Source organism: Corythoichthys intestinalis, chromosome 8 (assembly GCF_030265065.1).
Source record: "Corythoichthys intestinalis isolate RoL2023-P3 chromosome 8, ASM3026506v1, whole genome shotgun sequence".
NCBI classification, from domain to species: domain Eukaryota; kingdom Metazoa; phylum Chordata; class Actinopteri; order Syngnathiformes; family Syngnathidae; genus Corythoichthys; species Corythoichthys intestinalis.
The window spans coordinates 52,561,854-52,583,369 of record NC_080402.1 but is presented as its reverse complement, the minus strand read 5'-3'; the positions used below and the strand labels follow the sequence as shown (position 1 = coordinate 52,583,369).

At 36.9% G+C, this 21,516-nt stretch overlaps 1 protein-coding gene across 4 annotated transcripts in view; it reads left to right on the top strand.

The window, feature by feature from the left end:
* Positions 1–17,391, top strand: part of sorcs1 (sortilin-related VPS10 domain containing receptor 1) — a 199,440-nt gene extending 182,049 nt beyond the window's left edge. For 2 of the 4 annotated variants that reach the window (XM_057843098.1, XM_057843097.1), the window contains exons 24-27: positions 5,908–6,007; positions 9,666–9,771; positions 13,211–13,368; positions 16,473–17,391. In XM_057843098.1, coding sequence (XP_057699081.1) covers positions 5,908–6,007; positions 9,666–9,771; positions 13,211–13,368; positions 16,473–16,534 — 426 coding nt within the window. In that variant the 3' untranslated portion in view covers positions 16,535–17,391. The remainder of the gene's footprint in view (positions 1–5,907; positions 6,008–9,665; positions 9,772–13,210; positions 13,369–16,472) is intronic. The other 2 variants (XR_009064113.1, XR_009064112.1) reach the window with 2 other exon arrangements.
* The last annotated feature ends 4,125 nt before the right edge of the window (positions 17,392–21,516 follow it).

Here is a 21,516-nt window from a genome sequence, read left to right as displayed (position 1 = left end):
GTTGAAAGAGCCATATTCGGCCAAAATAACAAAAAACAAATATGTCTGGAGCTGCAAAAAATTAAAAGCCTAATAGAAGCATTACAATGAAGGCAACACATGTTGTATGTATCTATAGTAGCCTACTATCAAAATGACTAAGTTGGCTATGAATACATTATGAGCCTTCATGATTAAATGTTTATTTTCCTTGCGGTGCATTCTAAACAGAATGACGTACGGAGTGACTACTTGTTCTTGTCCAATACTGCCTCAAGTTTAACTTCATTACAATATTAATGAATTATGTTTAATTGTTTTGATAAAATTAAAGAAATGCAATAAAGAAATTTGAATTTTGATGTCATTTGTATTTTGAAGATTCGAAAAAAAAAACAACAAAAAAATTAGGGCTGTCAAACGATTAAAATTTTTAATCGAGTTCATTACAGCTTAAAAAACAATTAATCGGAATTAATCGCAATTCAAACCATCTATAAAATATGCCATATTTTTCTGTAAATTATTGTTGGAATGAAAAGATAAGACACAAGACTGATATATATATATATATATATATTCAACATACGGTACATAAGTACTGTATTTCTTTATTATAACATTAAATCAGCAAGATGGCATTAACATTATTAACATTCTTTTAAAGCGATCCATGGATAGAAAGACTTGTAGTTCTTAAAAGATAAATGTTAGTAAGTTATTTTATAAATTTTATTTTAAAACCCCTCTTAATGTTTTTGTTTTATTAAAAATTGTAAAATTTTCAATCAAAAAAAATAAACTAGTAGCTCGCCATTGTTGATGTCAATAATTACACCATGGTCACTCATGGTACTAACCCATAAAATCAGTTGGACCCAAGCGCCAGCAGAGGACGCCAAACACCAAAAAACAAGTAACAAGCAGACATTACACTGTACTGTACATTTTAATCTGTTTGAGCAGGGCATGTGCGTTAATTGCGTCATATATTTTAACGTGATTAATTTAAAAAATTAATTACCGCCCATTAACGTGATAATTTTGACAGCCCTAAAAAAAATAGAACGTGCATAACGTGCCCCTTATCTGGGCAACAAACATAGTGAAAAAAACCGCAGCCTGCATTTATAAAAATAAAACGGCACCCTTTTGAAAAGGTAAAGTATATAATCGGAGTTCACATACCTGTAAGTAAGCGATGGGTGTTCAATATCGATCACATCACACGACTCATCACAGAGTATGCTGCCGCTGATTTAATGTCGTTGATTTGCTGATTGGTGAAGTTGCCTGCCATTTTTATGGCCCTCTCCTTCACTGTCTTAGTGCGAGAGGCATGTATTTGATTTTCTGTATTGTAATCTTGGTTTTGTTTTTGAAGTCTGCAAATAGGTGTTCTGATATGTTGATGAATGACTCCTTCATTTACCAGTCACCATCTGTGAACGGTTTTCCATGTTTTATTTATCCCGGGTTGCAACAAAACTTGAAGCATTAGTGGAGTTTGGAGATGCAATCCACTTTTTAAATCTATTTTTGCAATCCTATAATTTCTCCAGAAGTAATGCAATCGCACTTACTGGGTATTCGGCTGCAAAGGTAGTATGGCTTCTTTCCAAATGTCTTTCCACAATACTCGTTTTGTGACTTGACAACTACAGAGCATATCTTCTGAAAATCCTTCCGCATTGGCAATTAATGCAATTGATTCTGCCCAAGAAACGTTGAATCCTCTATTCTCCTCAGTTTTTTTTTCTCTTTTCCTCTTTGGAATCCATGTCCCATCATATAGCCGTCGGTGATGTTTGTTTACAACAGCCACCCTGTAGATGGAAAGGTGCGTTGCAGGCTATGACGCAAATCTTTGTTGACAGAAACGTTGAAATGTAAGATTTATTTTACACATTTTTACAGCATTGGAAAAGGTGAAAATTGTTTGTGTAATGTTTGTCCTCCTACAGAAACCATGTTCAAACAAAAAATATATTTCCATCCCCCTTTTTTTTCCATTTTCAAACATTTCAAACATACAAGGCAGCGCTAAAGAACCACATGCGGCTCTCAAAACTCGGGTTGCCGACCACCACCCTAAGCAGTTGTAGTCCAGTCTTTTTTTTTCAATGCAAACTGTTGCTACGAGGCACATATAGTAGCTTGCTTCGTTGTGATTATAATTACCTTAGCCTCAGTTTTAGGATAGTTGCGCATATGCATCAATTTAAGTATAGGAATATATGTGTAAGTTTACAATACATAGAGCATTACATCGAATTTACAGTACATGTTTTTAGTGTGTAAACGGTTGTACCAATCTGAAAATTAGATTTCAATTAAGTAATATTGTATAAAGGGGTGAAAGTGGCTAGAAGTTCTTGCCGGAACTCCCTGACATAAAGTTTATTTATTTTTTTTTTTGTTTTGTTTTTTTGAAGCCTTGTAAAACCACCGAAATACAAAAACTGCTTTTGGCACAGTTATAAATATAACACACAATAAAACACAACAGGTTTCACACACACAATGGTTTGCACATTCCTCTCACAGTTTGACAGTATGACTGTGCGCGCGAATGGTTGTCCATCTCCTTGTACACTGTGATTGGCTGGCAACCAACTCGGAGTGTACCCTGCATACTGCCCATAGTTAGCTGGGATTGGCTTCAGCACCCCCCATGACCCCCGTGAGGATAAGCGGCTCGGAAAATGAATGAATGAAAGGTTTCACACATGTAAGAAGCTACTTCATTACACTGGAACAAGGTATATATGAGAAACTGATTTCCATCCAAAATAGTGTTTTTTTCACTCATTTACAAAATTCTATCTAAAACTCCATCTAATTTTTATTTTCTCTCATTTCCTCAAATCTAAACGCAAAACCTCAATTTTAACTATTCAGGAACATAGGATGTACTTTAAAATCGAAGGTAATGTAAACTTTTTTTTTTTTTTTTTTTAATAATAAAGATAGATGAGTAAAATAAATTAACAAAAAAAATAAGAACAAATGACTTACATTATGCACAGTGAAATGGAATGTATTTTGAAGACAAAGCAAACATTGTAAATAAGCAGCCTCACATAAATGAACAAAAATAAGTCCAAAGTGTACATTAACATGGAAGATTTTCTGAACCTCCCAATTAAAAATAAAATAGCAACTCTTAGTAAAGATCTGATCCATTTTCCATTGCATTCCCCTTTTAATTCACCAAGCTTGTTTTTTTCCCTCTAATTGTTGTTCCAAAAAGACGTGCATTTGAACCAATCAGAGCTAACTATCCATGCTGATCACATGTCAGTATGTCAGCCAATTGAACGGACAGCTCCAGAGTCCAGTTTTTTTTTTTTTTTTTTTTTTTTTTTTTCTGCTGCCTGCATGTGCAAGACGACACAACTTGTCAGTTACAGAGAGAGACGCTGGGAATCCCTAAATAGAATAAATAAATTAATAATAAATATCGGTGGAAGCAGATTATGCTACACAAGCTGTTTATTAGGCTTGTTGTTAACACTTGTGTATGTAAATCTGACGTTAATAGATTGTTCTGACTGGAGATGCGTGTGTGGCGTGTTTTTTGCTTAACATGGGGTTTTGACAGTTGCCGTCATATTTTCGGGATCAAAGCACAGTATGTTGGAATGCCGTTCCAGCCCGAAATCTCATGCCGGCCCACTTTCACGCCTAGTTGTATATAATTCCAGGGAGCTGACAGACTTTCACTTGTAAGTAAAGTAGTTGCTGGTGAAAGGACTATGTTTTCTTTCAGTCACAGTGGCTTGCATATAAAGTAATGCAGATTGGTCATTTACATATACATTTAGAAGTTTAAAGGGAAAGGAGCAGAGTCTGTTAAAGAAGTTGGGTAGCTAGCCAGCTATGTAGATGTTAGAGCTTAGCAATGTCCCCTCTAAGCTGCGCAAGTGCGCAATTGCTCACTGCTTGCACATACTCGGCGCACAAGAAAAAATATGCAGCACTCAAAATAAAATTTAATAGAGGACTACTGTCGGCACCGCAGTGATGAGTCAGCGCGACACACCTATTGGTGCGTTCGATACAGCAACTCATTTCTCCTATTGCTGCGTTCAATACAAAAACGCAATGCTCCCGTTGGTAGGTTACTACACCACGATTGTATATAGTTGTAATGTGCATGACCTGGGTGGGTGAGGAAATAAAGAGTGTAAAGTCAACTAGTAATATAACATTAAAACTGATACATTCTTGTTAATTAGATCAACAGAATTGTTTTCTGTACCATTTTGCAACGTAAATGAATGAGAAACAGGTGTCTAGCCAAAAATACGATACAGTTCACTTCACTTAAACTACGCAGCCAATCATAGCTGTGACAGTGTTGTGCATATGTGCCCTCCCCAAACGTGTCGTGCAGGTTAACTAGTTAACAACAGTGCAGCGGAGTTATGATACGCAAATGATAACCCCTTTTCATGGCGAAAGGAATGGGCAGCGATACTACACCCATCAAGCCAAAGTAAGATTTAATGGCTGTCGGAGTATGTGCAAATTGAAGAACAAGCAGTGAAACTGAGTGAAATCTTTTTTTTTTTTTTTTTTTTTTTTTTTTGCGTCCTGCATAGCTGCTTAGACACAAGGAATAGGAATCTTGAGTGTCCTTATTGTCTGAACAGTTTTAATGTGGGAACTTGATATACTCCCATTTTGTTTTTTCATTATGTTTTATGTATTAACCCACTCATTTATTAACTCGCCCATGCCACAACAGGCCAAATCAGGACTCTTCCTATTGTTCAAGCAGGACTCTCACATACTGGACTGTCTCAGAAAATTAGAATATTGTGTATTCTAATTTCCTGAGACAGTCCTGTATATATACACAGGACTGTCTCAAAAAATTAGAATATTGTGTATTCTAATTTTCTGAGACAGTCCAGTATAACATAGTACACATCTCATGAACAACCACATTTCTGTCTTTTTCATTTTAAGTTGGTCAAATCAATTATATTAAAAGTAAACTAATGAAAATTGCTGCTGTAATTTCATTCCTTTAATAAGCCATGTAACTTGCTACGATCCAAGGTTTTGAACAGGTGTGATACTGGTGTGTGGCCACAGCATACACATCTGATGTTGCTCACAGTGGTCCTCAGTGACCTCAGAGAGCTTGTGTGTCTTCTCAGACACATGAAAACAGGGAACACTGGTGCTCAGCATGCAGTCCATCAATACTTTATTGTCGCATTGCATGCAAGCTAAAAACACAAGCAACATACCAGGGGCAGTGTTTTAAAGACTTTTCACACTAATGGGACCCCAGTATGAAAGGTCCCTCAGCAAAACGCAACATGACGTAGCTGCATCAAGTAAGTAGGACTGCTCTCGACCCACGCACCATTGTTTGGATGTTTAATTGTTGCACAAGAAAGTCATGACTTTATTCATATTAAGAAAGAAAAGGGAGGTTATTGCAGCTTTACTAGCTTCAGCAAGTGAGTGAAATGTTTAATGTTGCTGTCTTCACCCACATCAGCATTCCTATCAGAAAACATACTTCAAAGTTGTGCACATACGCATCAGCAAGCGTGAACATACGAACCCCTCAACGTGAGGTCCAAAATTGCACAATCAGTGGTTTCAAATTGCAAGATTGCACAATGACCAAATGACTGATAGCAAACAACCAATAATATGATGAGAATTTACTTAGGTGTCATATAACAACCAATATAGGGTGAAAGTTGTATGAGGAGGCCGTGTGGCTGACTCAGGAAATGCTGGGGACATTATGTCCCCCTCCTGGAAGAGCTGTACAAGGTGCCTATGGAGTAGGAAGTCTGGGCTTCCCTGCTGAAGCTACTGCCCCCATGACCTGACCTCTAATAACGGGAAAACATGGATGAATGGGTGATCAAGGTTTTTCATTCTTATTACCCACAGCTCTGTGAGATGATGCTGAATGCCTTGAATCAAAATCTGGTTCAGTTCACCCTGCGGCCTGGGGTCCAGGTCACAGTCTACGCAGCACACCTTTCAGCAGGTAATGACACAGCCACATTAAGAGTGCAACGGTATTTGTATTCGTCCCGTACCGTCACGGTACGGGCATCATGGTTCGGTGCCACAGTCAGACGTCAAATATGTTTGAGTATGAAAAAAATAAATCCATGTTGGAGTTTGTCCTCCTTTACTTCAGAGGCCAGTAGAGGTAATCACCCTAAACCAACAAACAACATTCTGGGTAAAAGAAAACAAACCAAAACAGACTAAGAAGTTATCATTAATCACTACTAGTTAAGTTATGGCGAACGTAATTTTAAATCAGGAAATGTCTATTTTGCTCTAGCTCTAGGCTGAAGTCACTGAAACACTAGGTATTTATTTTTGCACTACTTCAAGGGATGCTTTTTCAGTTTTGGAAATAATTTCACTTTTTTAATTATATTTTAGCCACTATAAAATATATCTTATGTGGGAGTGTATAATCACTGGTAATGGTTAACAATTAACTGTGTGTAACCCAAAATTGAAAATAGTAGTATTTATTAAAAAAAAAAAAAAAAAAAAGTTAAAGGTTGCTAGCTATCGAGTGCTATCTGACTTTAACTGTTACCTCAGTCGATCCCTACAAAAACGGGTGTGTTGTCAAATTTTGCACATAAACTGAATTAAAGAATGTTTGAGCAATAAAATACAAATTCAAATGTTTTCTTTCTTTCTGACGTATTCTTTTATTTATTTTGAATTTTAATAAGAACTGATTTTTAGTTTTAACCAATAGAATAAATTTTATCAAATGCTGTGATCAAAAAAACAAACAAAAAAAAAGTCTTTTTGTTTTTCTTGTTTCACTGAACCCGTACCAATGCATAAATATAGCATACTGTATGCGAAGTCACCTGACCCATGCGTACTACACAATGAATACGCACAGTATTACAGAGATCCCAAGTTCCAACAACTCATTTCAGGGACATGTGTATCGAAACCTTATTTGCTAATTTTGCTGACACAACTAATCAGCGCGCTCTCTTTCAAGCAGTCGCCATGAGCAGAGGGAGCACTTGCTTTAAAAACAGACTCCAGTCCTTCCTCTGTTATGCCTGCACGCTGTCACTCAGATTCACTCGCCTTGTCAAAAAAAAAAAATAAATAAATAAAAACATTCTCTGCATAGTCGACAAAGCCGGGATAGTTTATCTGACTTCCAGGCATCAGGACCTATTATCAATATCATGAAGACTCTCAGAATTTCTAGGAGACTTGGGATGTCTTTTTGGTAGTGGTGGATGAAGTACTCCCTTTTTTTTACTCAAAAGTACAGATATAGGTGCACAAAATTACTTAATTAAAAATGCAAGTATCTAAGAAAAAAAGTCCTCAACTAAAAGTTGCTGTAAAATTTGCAAGTAAAAAGTAAAAGAATTTTTCTAATGATGCAAAAATGTAATATAGGTCTACCTTATATACACTGACCGGCCACTTTATTAGGTACACCATACTGAGATCTGAGTCAGTATTCAAAGAAATAACCAGAAAATCCATTGAATGGAAAAAAACAAAAAATAATGACTGCACTGTAAACAGAAGCTTAACAAGCTCAAAAACTTCCAAATTTAGCTTGATGGCGGATTGCAAGCAACTATCAGGTGAATACCACCACCTACTGTACAAGGTGGTTTTTATTCGTCAATACCTTGTTCATCTGCCAAATTTTACTTGTACTTGTGAAGCTGCCTCTAGTGCTCAGGTACGGTTAGGTATAGTTGCACGGGTCTTATTGATTGTGCCGGAGGTATGAAAACATAACTATTAATTCACTATGAGGAAAAAAAAGAAAAACATAAGTAACATGTAACGCAGCCGATAATTTAAGAAGTAGTGAAGTGAAAAGCACATATACCTGCCGTAAAATGTAGTGAAGTAAAAAGTACCACTTATTATTTGTAAACAAGTACAGATACACAAAAATGCACTTTAGTACAGCAACAAAGTGCTTTTACTTCTTTACACTCCATCACTGCTGTTGTAACATGGGCATGCTGCCATATTTCAGTAGGTCAATTAAAAAAGTCAGTACAATATGGTAAACAATTTTTTTCCTAATAAAAAGCTAATAAAAACACAACAGATACCACCTCAAGAAAGTAGAATATCACATGAGGAAGAAAAAAAAGGTCTTTGCCATGTGAACATTCTAATTAATTCTCTACAATTTGTTGAGAGTCACCTGTTGGGCCTTCTTGTTCTGATTCATTCTGTGAGTGAGTAAATAAATGGCCATGGAAAGTATTTAAGGAAATTGAGGCACATTTGGAATATTGTTATTCTTAGGGTGACCATATTTTGACTTCCAAAAAAGAGGACACTCGGCCCAGTCTCGAGATACTTGAATTTCACTCGAAGTTCACTCAAAGATGCTTATATCACTTTATATATATAAAGTGTGCCTCCTCCGTCTGGATAGAAAAATTCAGTTTTATTTAAAAAAAAAACAAAAAAGCAGGCCTATTGCCATATACTACAAATTATATACTATATGGAAATATTTTTTTTTTACTCAACTGGTTACTCAACAGGCTTGATTCTTCCTAAAGAAAATAATCAAACAAGTGAAAGAAAACAAAAAAAAAAGAAAAAAACAATAATGATTAAAAAAATTATAATATAATGCAGACCCATTGAAATGTAGTCCAGTCAATACACACACACAGTAGGCTATGTGCCAACCCAACATTTTTATAAATTACTATCACGACAATTGTCATTGACAAATTGTTATTCCCACTCAATTTTTATTCTGATTCAATGTTCTATAGTGTACGCAAACAATACCCGAAATAAACTGACAAGCTATTCAACCAGCATGTTTCCAAACGCAGCAGTTCAAAACTCCATTGCTCATAATGCCCACAAGATCTCACCTATTAGCGAGTACCAGGACCCGAGGCGAAATCACACTTTGCTATAAAAGTTTACAGTCATCTGCAGTGCAACGATGCAACACCAAACGGGATTTTACAGATTACGCCAGTACAAATGTCCGACTGAAGTCAACAGTTGCAATTATATACGTATTTATCGTAAAAAAAAAAAAAAAAAAAAACTCATAAGAAACACAGCTACTTAGAATATAACACTAACATTCAACCAAATAAATGAACGCAGAACAAATACAAGACTCATACAATATACTGCATCTCTGTGTACACATATAAACCAATATACAACAGAGGACACATGATCAACATTAACAGGAGATAAACTTACAGAAAGGTGTATGGAGCCACGTTTTAGAACTCTTTATTGAACTCCTTACTGTAGTCTAATCTCTCGCCAAACCATCAGTAGATGGTGGTAATTCCCCATGAAACATAGAGTGAACTGCCAACAAAAAACAAAAAGAAGATCTACTCCTTCGCCCGCCCCTACTAATCGGAGCTACATCAACGCAGGCAGGCGCTGCCCCCTAGCGGCCGGAGGGATTCTCTTCAAATTGGTCCCGTGAAAAATCATAAAAACCGGACATTTTCATGAATTTATGAAACCGGCCGGATGCTCAGGAGAGCACGTAATAAGAGGACATGTCCGGTCACCCTAGTTATTCTATAATTTACACATCACAAAGCATGATCTATCTGTGTGGAAATAGCGATGCAAAGTACAAAAAATACCTCCATTTTCTGTTTTCTGTGCAGCACCCCTAGTGGACAGCAGTGAGAACCACAATACCCCTGCCATGCTGATGCTGCTGTCAGTTGTGGTTGGAGGTTTAGCTGTATTTGTCATCTATAAATTTAAGAGGTAAAATATTTATGAAATGAAATGTGTATGAGCATTCCACATGAAGCAAGAAGGTGAAAGTTGCTGTAAGCTTGTTACTTGTCAGTGGTAACCTGACAGCTTTGTTAAACGAAAGCATTTTCTGAGGTTACATTTTGCAATGATACCTACCCATCAAAAGCCAGTTTAAGCACAATGGAAGAAAATCCTCTTTTCACCTCCCTGTTGAAGTCATGTATTTAGTCATTTTATAGATATATATATATTTTCTATTTTTTTCAAAAAAATGCCAATCATCATTGTTTATCAATAGAAGGCCCTTTGAATGTAGACAGCTGACCTTTTTCAAATGTGAAACATTTCTTCTCACGAATGTGTTGTTGCAAGGTAGGAGGGTAAAAGGTATCTTGATGAACGCAAAGACCAAAACCTCATCACCTCTAATGATAACTGTTGACTAGGAGTGGGAACCTCTGGGTACCTCACTATATGATACGATTTGCGATACCATGCTCACGATAACGAATACAGTGATCCCTGGTTTTTCACGATTAATGAGGACTAAAACCCGGCACGATAAGTGAAAACCTTTTTTTTTGTGTGTGTGCTCAATATATGTATTTAGATTTACCATTTGAAAGAGATACATGTAAGACATGTTTTTAACTTTTTTTTTTGCAAAGTAGAATTAAAGAATATATACGTATATGTTAATTTTAAGAAATGCTTCAAATGTATGATTATGATAAGTTTTAAACGTGTTACTGTCCCTACGAATTATTTTTAAACAAAATTAAAGTAATAGAAAAATGCTTGGCTTTATTAAATGCTTCATCGAGTGAGTCGACTCAAATCCGCTCCAGCTGCTCATGTACACACAATGAGTTGCCGGAGCAACTGTTTTACAAGTTAAACGATGATTGACGCATGCGGCACTTTGGAGCTTTGGCTTACAAGCATCTGTGGAAAGATTAAACTTAAACATCTGTCAACATCAATAACTTTAAAAAGTAACAGTGCACGGCCTGACGAACAAAGAGAAAGGGAGGGGGAGGGTGGGAGTGACAGTGAGACTACGCGATTGGCTCGGGACAGTTTAGCTGTATATATATTTTTTTCAAATTGGAAAAAAAAATTTGAAATGGACTGAGGGTGCGTAGTCTGAAGCGTGAAGAAGTGAGGGATTACTGTACCTCACAATATGGCGATATACAGTGGTCTGAAAAAGTATCTGAACCTTTTGGAATTTCTCACATTTATGCATGAAATCAAAATCAAATGCAATCTGATCTTTGTCAAAATCATACAGATGTAAAAACAGTGTCTGCTTTAACTGAAACCACCCAAACATTTATAGGTTTTCATAGTTTAATGAGGATAGCATGCAATCAATGACAGAAGGGGAAAAACTAAGTAAGTGAACCCTCTGCCTCAGTAGACTTAAAGAGCAATTAAAACAATTTTTTACCAAACAATTTAAGTCAGATGTGTGCTCAATCCCTGATGAGTGGTTTAAAGCTGCCCTGTCCACTATAAAACACACAACCAGTAAGAATTGTCTTGATGAGCAGCATTGTCTGATGTGCATCATGTCTCGGTCAAAAGATCTCTTTGAAGACCCGCGATCAACAGTTTTTGATTTGTATAAAGCTGGGAAAGGATACAAAACCATCTCTAAAAGTCTGGATCTTCATGAATCGACAGTCATAGAAGTTTTCTACAAATGGAGAGAGTTTGGCACTGTTGCTTCTCTCCCAAGGAGTAGCCATCCACCAAAGATGACGCCAAGAGTTCCACGCAGAATACTTAGAGAGTTAAAAAAAGAACCTGAACGTACCTGCTAAGGACTTACAGAAATCACTGGCACAGTCCAATATCTTGGTGCACACATCAACTATATGTAAAACTATGGCCAAGAATGGTGTGCATGGGAGGAGTCCACGGTGGAAGCCACTGCTGCCTAAAAAAACATTGTTGCTCGTTTAATGTTCACAAAAAGGCACATGGACACTCCACAGAGGTTTTGGCAAAATATTTTGTGGACTGATGAAACCAAAGTTGAATTGTTTGGGAGAAACAAACAACATCATGTGTGGAGGAAAAAAGGAACAGCTCACCAACATCAACACCTCATACCCACCTTGAAGCATGGTGGAGGGAACATCATGATTTGGGGCTGTTGTGCTGCCTCAGGGCCTGGACAAATTCCAATCATTAATGGAAGAATGAAGTTTATCAGGATGTTTTGCTGGAAAACCCAAGGCCATCTGTCAGACAGTTGAAGCTAAAAAGAGGGTGGATCCTGCAACAAAACAATGATCCACAACACAGAAGTAAATTAACTTCAGAATAGTTTCAGAATAACAAAATACACGTTCTGGAGTGGCCAAGTCAAAGTCCAGACTTGAACCCCATTGAGATGCTGTGCCTAAAGACAGCGATTTATACCAGACATCCCAGGAATCTGACTGAACTACAGCAGTTTTGTAGAGAAGAATGGTCCAAGATCAGATGTGCCAGACTGATCTGCAGCTACAGGAAGCGTCGGGTTGAAGTTCTTGCTGCCAAAGGGGGACACAAAATATTAGATGTGATGGCTCACTGTGGTTTTAGTTAAAGCAGACACTGTTTTTTCATCTGTGTGATTTTGACAAAGATCAGACCACATTTGATGGTCCTTTTATGCAGAAATGTGAGAAATTCCAAAAGGTTCAGATACTTTTTCATACCACTTTAATTATCGCTGCATGGGTCAGGAAATTATTAATATTGAATTTATCACTAGTAGATGTCCAATTCATTAGAAGTGGGAGGGTGGTAGCGAAAAACCTTTGTTAATTCGCTGTCACCCCTCCTTCAAACGGATTGGATTTCTATGGCTCTCAATAGCAAGCTATGATTTTTGTTTCTGGGTATTTGCTGTTAATTTTGAGTCACTTCCTTTTGATTTTAGGACACAGAACAGAAAGTGACCCCGGATTTGTCTCAAATGAATAGGCAGTGACTCAAACTCAACAGGAAGTTACCTGTAAATACCTGAAAATGAGAATGTAAATGCTTCGAAAATCGGAATGGCTGTGAATGCTCTGGTTTCAATTAAACAAATGTTCAATCGCTCCGCCCAGTCTAAATGGATTGGGCGTCTAGCGCCGTCAAATGAGTTAACAGAGACACTATTCTTGTGGAAGATTTTGGTAGCAACTTGTTGGTTCCTTTTTGTTTTTTTAAACAGTGACACTGTTTTAAAACGATTATCGATTCTTGGCAGGAGCATATTGATGAACTTTTAGGATACAAAGGATAATGATATATCACCATTTCAATATTTTGCCACACCCCTTCTGATTACATTGAGAAATATTACAAATTAAATAGTTTGTAGGTGGTTTCCCCACTCATGTTTTTTTTAAGTTAGGCTACACCCTTCATCCGATCGCCTCAATGTAAATATTTTCTCAAGGAAGATCCCAGGCCTCAACGTCTATGCGCAGATGCAGAACGAAAAGGAACAAGAAATGATCAGTCCAGCTACTCCAACAGAGGCTACGCCCAGCTCCAAGCAGGACGTGGATCATTCTGTGGAGACTTTGGACACAGCGTTCAACCCACAGCATATTGGTAAACATGTCATTTACGGCTGTTTATTTTTTATCTCGTAACTTTATGATCATGTACATGGTCTGTCATGAAGCTCATCTTATACATTTTTTTTTTGTTTTTGTTTTTCCCATGATTTAGCATTTACATGTTCCGGTCCAGGAGTGCATGGAAACTGAAACGCTAGATGCGTATGAGGATCAGTACATAAGTGAATAATAACAGTTCAGTCAGATAAGATTCATATAAAGATTTTCACTGAAGTAGTGTATTTTTCCAACTAACCTTTCTGTTTTCTGTCAATGTATATCTATTTTGATTAATAAAATACTAAATAAGAAAAAGCAGAAAAAACATTCAAGTCAAGTATGACAGTCATCTCCATCCAATTTGTGAAGAGCACACCCTACTAATTAGCCTAATTAGGCTAAAAGCTAAACCAACAGATAGCAAGCAAATGGCTGGCTGGGGAACGTAAATACCTCATACCATAGATTTAATAATGTATTGATGGGACACGGGGCCGATAAATAGGGGGCCTGCATTGTTGGCGAGGCCGTCAAAGCTTACCGAGTGGAATCACGGACGAGCTTTTTTCCTTGAAAATTCCTGTGAACAAATGCTTAAATCCCTGAATTCTTTACATATATGGACGCAAAACAGTCTCGATTCTTAGTTAAAAGCAAAAAAAAAAAAAAACTTTTAGCATTTATTCTACGTAAATATGTTGAAGTACAATGGTAGTCTGAATGTAGCTAGCTGCCGCCTTATGTAAACAGAGCTTTTCCGGTGAAAATTCTTGTGAATAAATACTTAAATCCCTGATTCTTTATAGATATGGACGTAAAACAGTCTCGGTTCTTGGTTAAAAGCAAAAAAAAAAAAAAAAAAGTGCAGTTAACATTTATTTTACGTAAATATTGCGAACTATGATGCCAATGCAGTCGCGACTAACTTCTCCTATTGATTTTTTTCACAACGTGTCAAAATGTATGCATGGTACGAAAAATATAATAATTACCTTTAATCCTCAAAGAAATCACTCCTAGGACAATCCTTCCTGTTTGCATGCGGTACAGCTTTCATACTTTTTCAACAGAAATCAGGCGTTAGATCACTGCGTGTGTGTTTGTGAATAGCTCCACTTGATGTAAGCGGCCCCCTACTTGAATGCGAGGCGCAGAGCATGATTGATCTGTCCTGTCAATACATTATGAAGTCTATGTTCATGCTTATTATTGATAAAACTTTCAGAACTAGAACCATTTTATGTAAAGTGTATAAAAAGAATGGTGAAGATCTTAAAATTTAGAAATTGTCCTGAAAAAAGTAATGCCTCTTACCTAAAAACCATGTGTCACTCTGTGCTTTGAAAATGGTAAGTCATGACCCCCACAATGCCAGGAGGTCACGTGTAACCCTTAGGAGCATGAATTTTTCTTTTGGCTGTACTCAGGGGTTAAAATAGAGTGGAGCCCTCTGGAGCCGAGCTCCGCCACCCTAGAGCCGAGCTCTGCCTAGATAGTCAAATAAACAATTCAATTCAAACGGGCAGGAACATCCATAGACTGTCAATAAAGGTAGCGCCACAGAATAGATATCATTTTCACATGTACAGTCTGCATGGCTCTCTCATTAGTAAGCGTCAGAGGTGGGTAGTAACGCGTTACATTTACTTCGTTACATTTACTTAAGTAACTTTTTGAGAAAGAAATGTAATTCTTTGAGTAGTTTTACCACACAATGATTTTTACTTTCAGTTGAGTAGATTGTTGAAGAAGAAACAGTACTCTTACTCTGCTACTTTGGACTACAAAACAGTCGTTACATTTTTCTTACTTTTATTTTTGCCAAAGATGCCGACAGTAGCGCTTCCTGTTTCACCAATGAGATGTCACAACAATAAACATATATTATTATATTATTATTTATAATTATTAATCATATTATGTATATAAGGTATACTGTATATATATACATATATACAGTATATTTGTTATGTATGTGCGTGCGTTTGATGTGCAATAAGTTTGTTTATATGAGTATATGCAGAGGTGGGTAGTAACGCGTTACATCTACTCAGTTACATTTACCTGAGTAACTTGTAAAATGTACTTCTAACAGTAGTTTTACGAAGCCATACTTTTTACTTTTACTTGAGTATATTTGTGAAGAAAAAAACACTACACTTACTCCCCTACTTTGCGGTACACAAGTCGTTACATTTTTCCTCTTTATTCCATTTATTATTTTTTTGCTAGCGATGCCAAGAGTACCTCTAACAATTTCACCAATGAGACGTCGCAACGATCATCACATGATTCCATTATGCCAATCTAACGCAAGCCTGCCGTTCTATGATGACACCAGCCTGTTCATTGACGTGGAGTCTTTAAAGCGCCGTAAAAATTGAAGTATTTGACATAGAGCACTGCCTTCGACATGACTCGAAAGTGCGGATTTTAAGCTCTCTCCCAGTTTTTATTTGGCACCGATTGACCACAGAAAACTGGAGATATGATCCTTTTAATTTCATAATTGTAACTATGAAGGAACTACAGTATTCACTATTCAAACTAGGAACTATTTTCTCCTCTAGAGGGCACTCATGCTCCTTGGGCGAATAATCCTTCATATCTGTCTTTTTTTTTTTCTTTCTTTCACCGGAATTCAATGATTTTTTTTTCAATGAATTATGATTATTATTTTTATTTTTTTGTATTTCTTTGGGTTACTGTGGTTATGTAATGGGTTGTTGTACAGTATCATTATAACAACAGTCCATATAGATAACTTTGTGGTGAGAAAAAAAATTCCATTAAAGAAAAAAAATCGAACAAAAATATAAGCAGCTACTCCGTTACTCAGTACTTGAGTATTCTTTTCATTGCATACTTTTTAACTTTTACTTGAGTACATTTTTTGGATGACTACTTTTACTTTTACATGAGTAATATTATTTTGAATTAACGCTACTCTTACTTGAGTTAATTTTTTGGCTAGACTACCCACCTCTGTTTATACGTGTTCACTAACGCTTCTAATTATCCCCCGCCACAAAATCATTTTTTAGATTATAAGAAAGACAATTAATTCACTATATATTTGCTTTTCTCCTCTCCTAGGATGTAAGAAACCTGATGTTTATGTGAAATTCTCCACAGAACTCCCCACGTATGTCGTCTAACCTGTGGAATGGAACACTGCTCCTGCTGCATCATATACTGTATTTGTTTTTAAAAATGTGGGACTCTGTGTCTTTTAGCTTCGTACCTGTGCATGTTCGACCCAGCTGTCACATAGCGTACCCCACTAAAACCAGAGAATAAATTTCTTTACACACATCCAATAAACTCTATTTTTATCACTATATTTATATAACTCACATCAACAATTCATTAATAGCATGACCAAGAAGGCTGACAGATTTCATAAGAAGCAATGCTTGGTTATACCTACCTAAGAAGGCAGCAGTGTATTATTTATTCATTTAAAGTTGTTATTGAACTGAATTACGTCTTTGTACTTTGTAAATAATGAATGTCATTCCGTGTTAATAATATGCAGTATGTATTTAAATAACAAGTGTTATATAAAACAAAATTGTTGCATAAGTTATGAATAGGGAACAGTATTTTATTGCCACAAATGTGTTGTTTTTAGAAAACATGGCACAATACATTTTTTCTATTTATAATTTTTATTTAGGACAGGGTGTGTTTTTAATGGTTTTAATATTGCTGTTGCCCTAAACTGAACACATTTCATAAATATTTCAGAATTAGAGCCTATTTGATCCAAGTAATCCTAAATAAACACCGCTATTACACTCTAGAAACAGTTGGAAGGGCCAGGCAAAATCATCTGGTTGGTTATGTTAAGGATCTACTAGGTCTGTGCTGATGAAAAGTGCTGTTAAAAGAACATTTATCGCTTTTTCATTATTCATGGGTTTGTGCTGCAAGTGTTATGTGCCACTCTTTTACACCATATCCTCCAGTCTGCAGAAATACAGATTTTTTTTTTTGAGAAATCTGAATAATAATTGGGGGGGGGGGGGGGCATTTTTATTGCTGTACAGATTTTGAATAAAAACTAATGTTATGGTGTTTTGACCTCAACTGTGCTATGTAATTGATGCATTTACAATCATATTTATTAAATGGGAAGAACTTCATTGAATGTGTTCTTTATTCCTTTATTGGTTACCCCATGGATATAAATATTAGGTCACTGTGGGAACAAAATACATAATAGTTTTATTTTAGATATTAGACATAGGTGTACATTCACCAAACTTTGCCAAAGACAGCGTGGGACTAAATCCCACTCAGCAATGGATTGGCTCCACTACACCGGAACCCAGACCAGAAACGGCATTCAAAATAAATGCCTGGATTAAATCTTAAATTGTTATTTAAACATAAAATATCCCACTCAAATGAAAGCTATTACAAAAAAGAACCAGCTTGAGATGTGGTTTCCTCTACAAGTGGTTGTTATCCTTCTTTCTTTCAGCATTCAGGCAGTAGTGTAATGCTACGTTGTCATACAATGTCACTACTCTGAACAGGATAAAACACTGGTTCTCAGTTATGTGGTATGCAGTCTCCCTCTGGTGGTTAACGGACAAAGAATGTTGTGTTTTTCATACCTATTATCATTTTTGGAAAATGAAAACAAAACATGGAACGTAAGAAAAAACAGTCAACCAACAAAAAATTAGGAAGAAAAAGTAGTTATTATTAAGTGTAGTAAACATAAGTGTTAAAAACATTGACGTACACAAAATGAATATTCGCAATGTGTTTCGACTTTCATTGTATTTTCCAGTCTGACGGCAAGAGATAGTACTGGCTAAACGACACAAAATCTCACTTTTTTATGATTTAGTACCTCTCTTTCAGACCCACGGTGTTGCTATTGAAAAAAAAAAAAACTGCAGGAACATGGCTAATTTATGTGGGTAATAATATTTATTAAAGTGCCTGTGACAGCATTAAAATAATAACATTATTATGTGAATTAGAATCATATTTGAGACGAATTAACTATATACAACCATTTGGCAAAGCGCAGATGACGAGAAATTAGTCTTCCGTTTAGCCCCGCTTGTCATTTTAGCGCTCTAGCATCCCCCGCTGGAGGATGACGTCGGCAGGATCACGATTTCATCTGATTTACAATTCAGTCCATTGAGTGGGGAAGATTCAGAATGAGGAAAATGCGACGTATTTAGTACAACTGGGCAAAATTACTCGATAATGGTCAAAACTGTCGACTTTTTACACCTTCCGAACAATATTTTATGCCACCAGAGTTAGTCCGTCTTTTGTCATTTCGGACAGCGTAAACAAACTGATTGTCGATTGCCTTCACCCATCGGCAATCCAACCGGGAGCGAGCAGGTTACAGTTCGTCGTCCCCTGCTGTGGGCAGGAGTTCTCGTTGCCAGGGAAGCAGCTAGAGAATGACTGCCGGACAAACCGGCCAACGTCGGATGAGCGTGTAGCTGCCCGAGCCCACCCGAGGATAGTGGTCTATTGCCGGGCACATGAAGAGAGCAGATGGGGCTGGAAATCTGAACGATATGGAGAACCGCACGAGCATATGCCAAGTATAGCGCTCTCCCGGCGGGCACACGAAGAGGACCGAGGGGGGTGTGCGACAAGCCGCCGACCGAGTGGCCTTCTCGGTTGAAAAGGAGCGTTGTCAACCACAAAATACAAGCCACCTCCCTATTAAAATGTGTGCCACGATCCCAGTATTTGACATAATACAAAACACAATGTTTTCTCACTTCCTTGTTAGTCCAATGATCCCACGGTTGTCTGACTTGTTTTGGCCAATCTCCGTGGTGAACGGGAACTTTTTGAAACCCAAAAAGGCTAACACGCCTCTCCCTGGTGCAGCAACAACACACATCCAAGCAGTCCATTTCAAATTCAGGAGCATAAAATACCGCGTGGAATATAAAATAAACATGCTTTTTTGCTGTCATTGGACTTTAAAGGCATTTATAAATGGGTATCATTGGCAAAGGAATGGAAGTTAATACAGGGGTACCTCTACTTACGAACATCTCTACAAACGTTATTTTAAGGTTACGACACGTTTAAACGGGTAAATATTGCCTCTTGTTCAGAAAGACATTTCAGGTTACGAGAGGGTTGACGTCTGAGCCAAAAGAACACAAGTCCCTTAATTTTTTTTTAAGCCACAGATGGTTCATTACAGCACATTTAGCATATTGGATCATAGGTCTCCTTTCGTTTTTGTGTCCTGAAGTTGGACATAGGCGATAGGCACCAATGATCTCATGATAGGACATTGCCTCACTTGAAAGGTAATACTAGTATATGGCGGAAAACACAGACAAGAATGAAAAAGCAGTTTCTGCTCTTGCACTCCTCTTTAACATAAACTGCTGTATTTTAAGCCAAAACAACTGTTGTGTTTGATAGAACAATATGTCTATATGCTGCCACAGCAGATTCATGGCACATTAAGCCCCCGAACTACTTGTCATTAGCACGTTTTACCCTGAAAACCCCTGTTTACAGATGTCGCGCAACCACTTTTGTTTCAACCCAGCCATAAAACGAAGGTAATTAATTATATTTATTATTCAAAATGTCTGTCGTTTTTAGCTTAGAATCATTAATTGATCTCATATTTCGTTTAAAAAAAAAAAAAAACTTTAAAAACTTATTCACTCACATATTTTAAACTTTTAAACAAATTATGTCACAATGAAAAAAATGACGTCTGTAAAAAAAGTCAAAGATATTTACCTCGTAACTATCGCTTATTTGTATTTTTTTTTTTTTTTTGTTACTGTCGCATTTTCTCCGTTATGTTGACAATAAATAATCGATCCAAACAAAGAAAAATTGAAAAAAAGGGTAAATATATGAAAAAGAAAATCTTGACCACTCCTTGATGTCTGCGATTTCTGCATCGCGACCCTTGTTATATAACCATGTTTCACCCATAAAATCCCCCTAAAATCCAGCTGTGGCCATTCACAGCAGTGTCTTGACACTCAGTGGTACATGCTACATGGAGTTTTTGGATCGAAACAAGGTACCATATTTTTCGGACTATAAGTCGCAGTTTTTTTCATAGTTTGGCTGGGGGTGCGACATATACTCAGGAGCGACTTATGTGTGAAATTATTAACACATTATGATATCATTTCACGTTATTTTGGTGTTTTAGAGTGATACTGATGGTTTGGTAAACTTATTAGAATGTTATTTATGCTATAGTTTTCTGAATAACTTAATAGTTATGGCCAAGTTCGCGTTCTGCCTTTGGCAATATGTGTTCAATTGTATTATTGACTTTTTTACATTGAAATGCATGCTTTTAGTTTGTTGCGCTTTCATGCCCAAGTGTGGGCGCACTCGCACTTGTTTACGCGAAGAAGAGCGCCCACATGCCAGAAAAAGACAGACAGCTACACATCGTCTGAGTGAGAGAGAGAGAAACACGGCTGCGGACCTACGCCCATTGTTTATGCCTGTAAAATATCTCTACAGAGGCAACACCTGTGTGTATCATCTTTTCTATTGTTGTTGTGTGTTTTCCAACCGCGATCAGACACTTAGAGACAGTTGTGTGGTTTTTTGAATGATTTGCTAATGCTAGCGAACACATGCTAACCGTTTGTGTCATTGCTGTTGTTAATTCAGCAGCTAATTATTATTTATTTATGTTGATGCAAACCTGTTTGGTTTCGAGGATGAAATTTATTAGTATTATTTCTATTTTTAGTTTCACTCTTCAAATGGTGGTGTCATAACGATGGCCAAAATAAAGTCAGCAAATTATACAGACGTCCAGCATCGGCATTCGGGAGTTTATCTCGCTGTATAGCCAGGACCGAGCCGTAGCGTCCTGGTGAGGACAGTATATTCGCATTTCGTTGTTCATGCATCATGTAACATTATCTTCATTATCATCATCTGTACACTTATTCAGCATGTTGTTCTCTATTGTATTTTTATGTTAAATTGCCTTTCAAGATGACTGTTCTATGTGTTGGATTTTATCAAGTAAATTCCCCCCAAAAATGCGACTTATACTCCGGTGCGACTTATAAATGGTTTTTTTCCTCTTCGTTGGGCATTTTATGGCTGGTGCAACTTATACTCAGGTGCGACT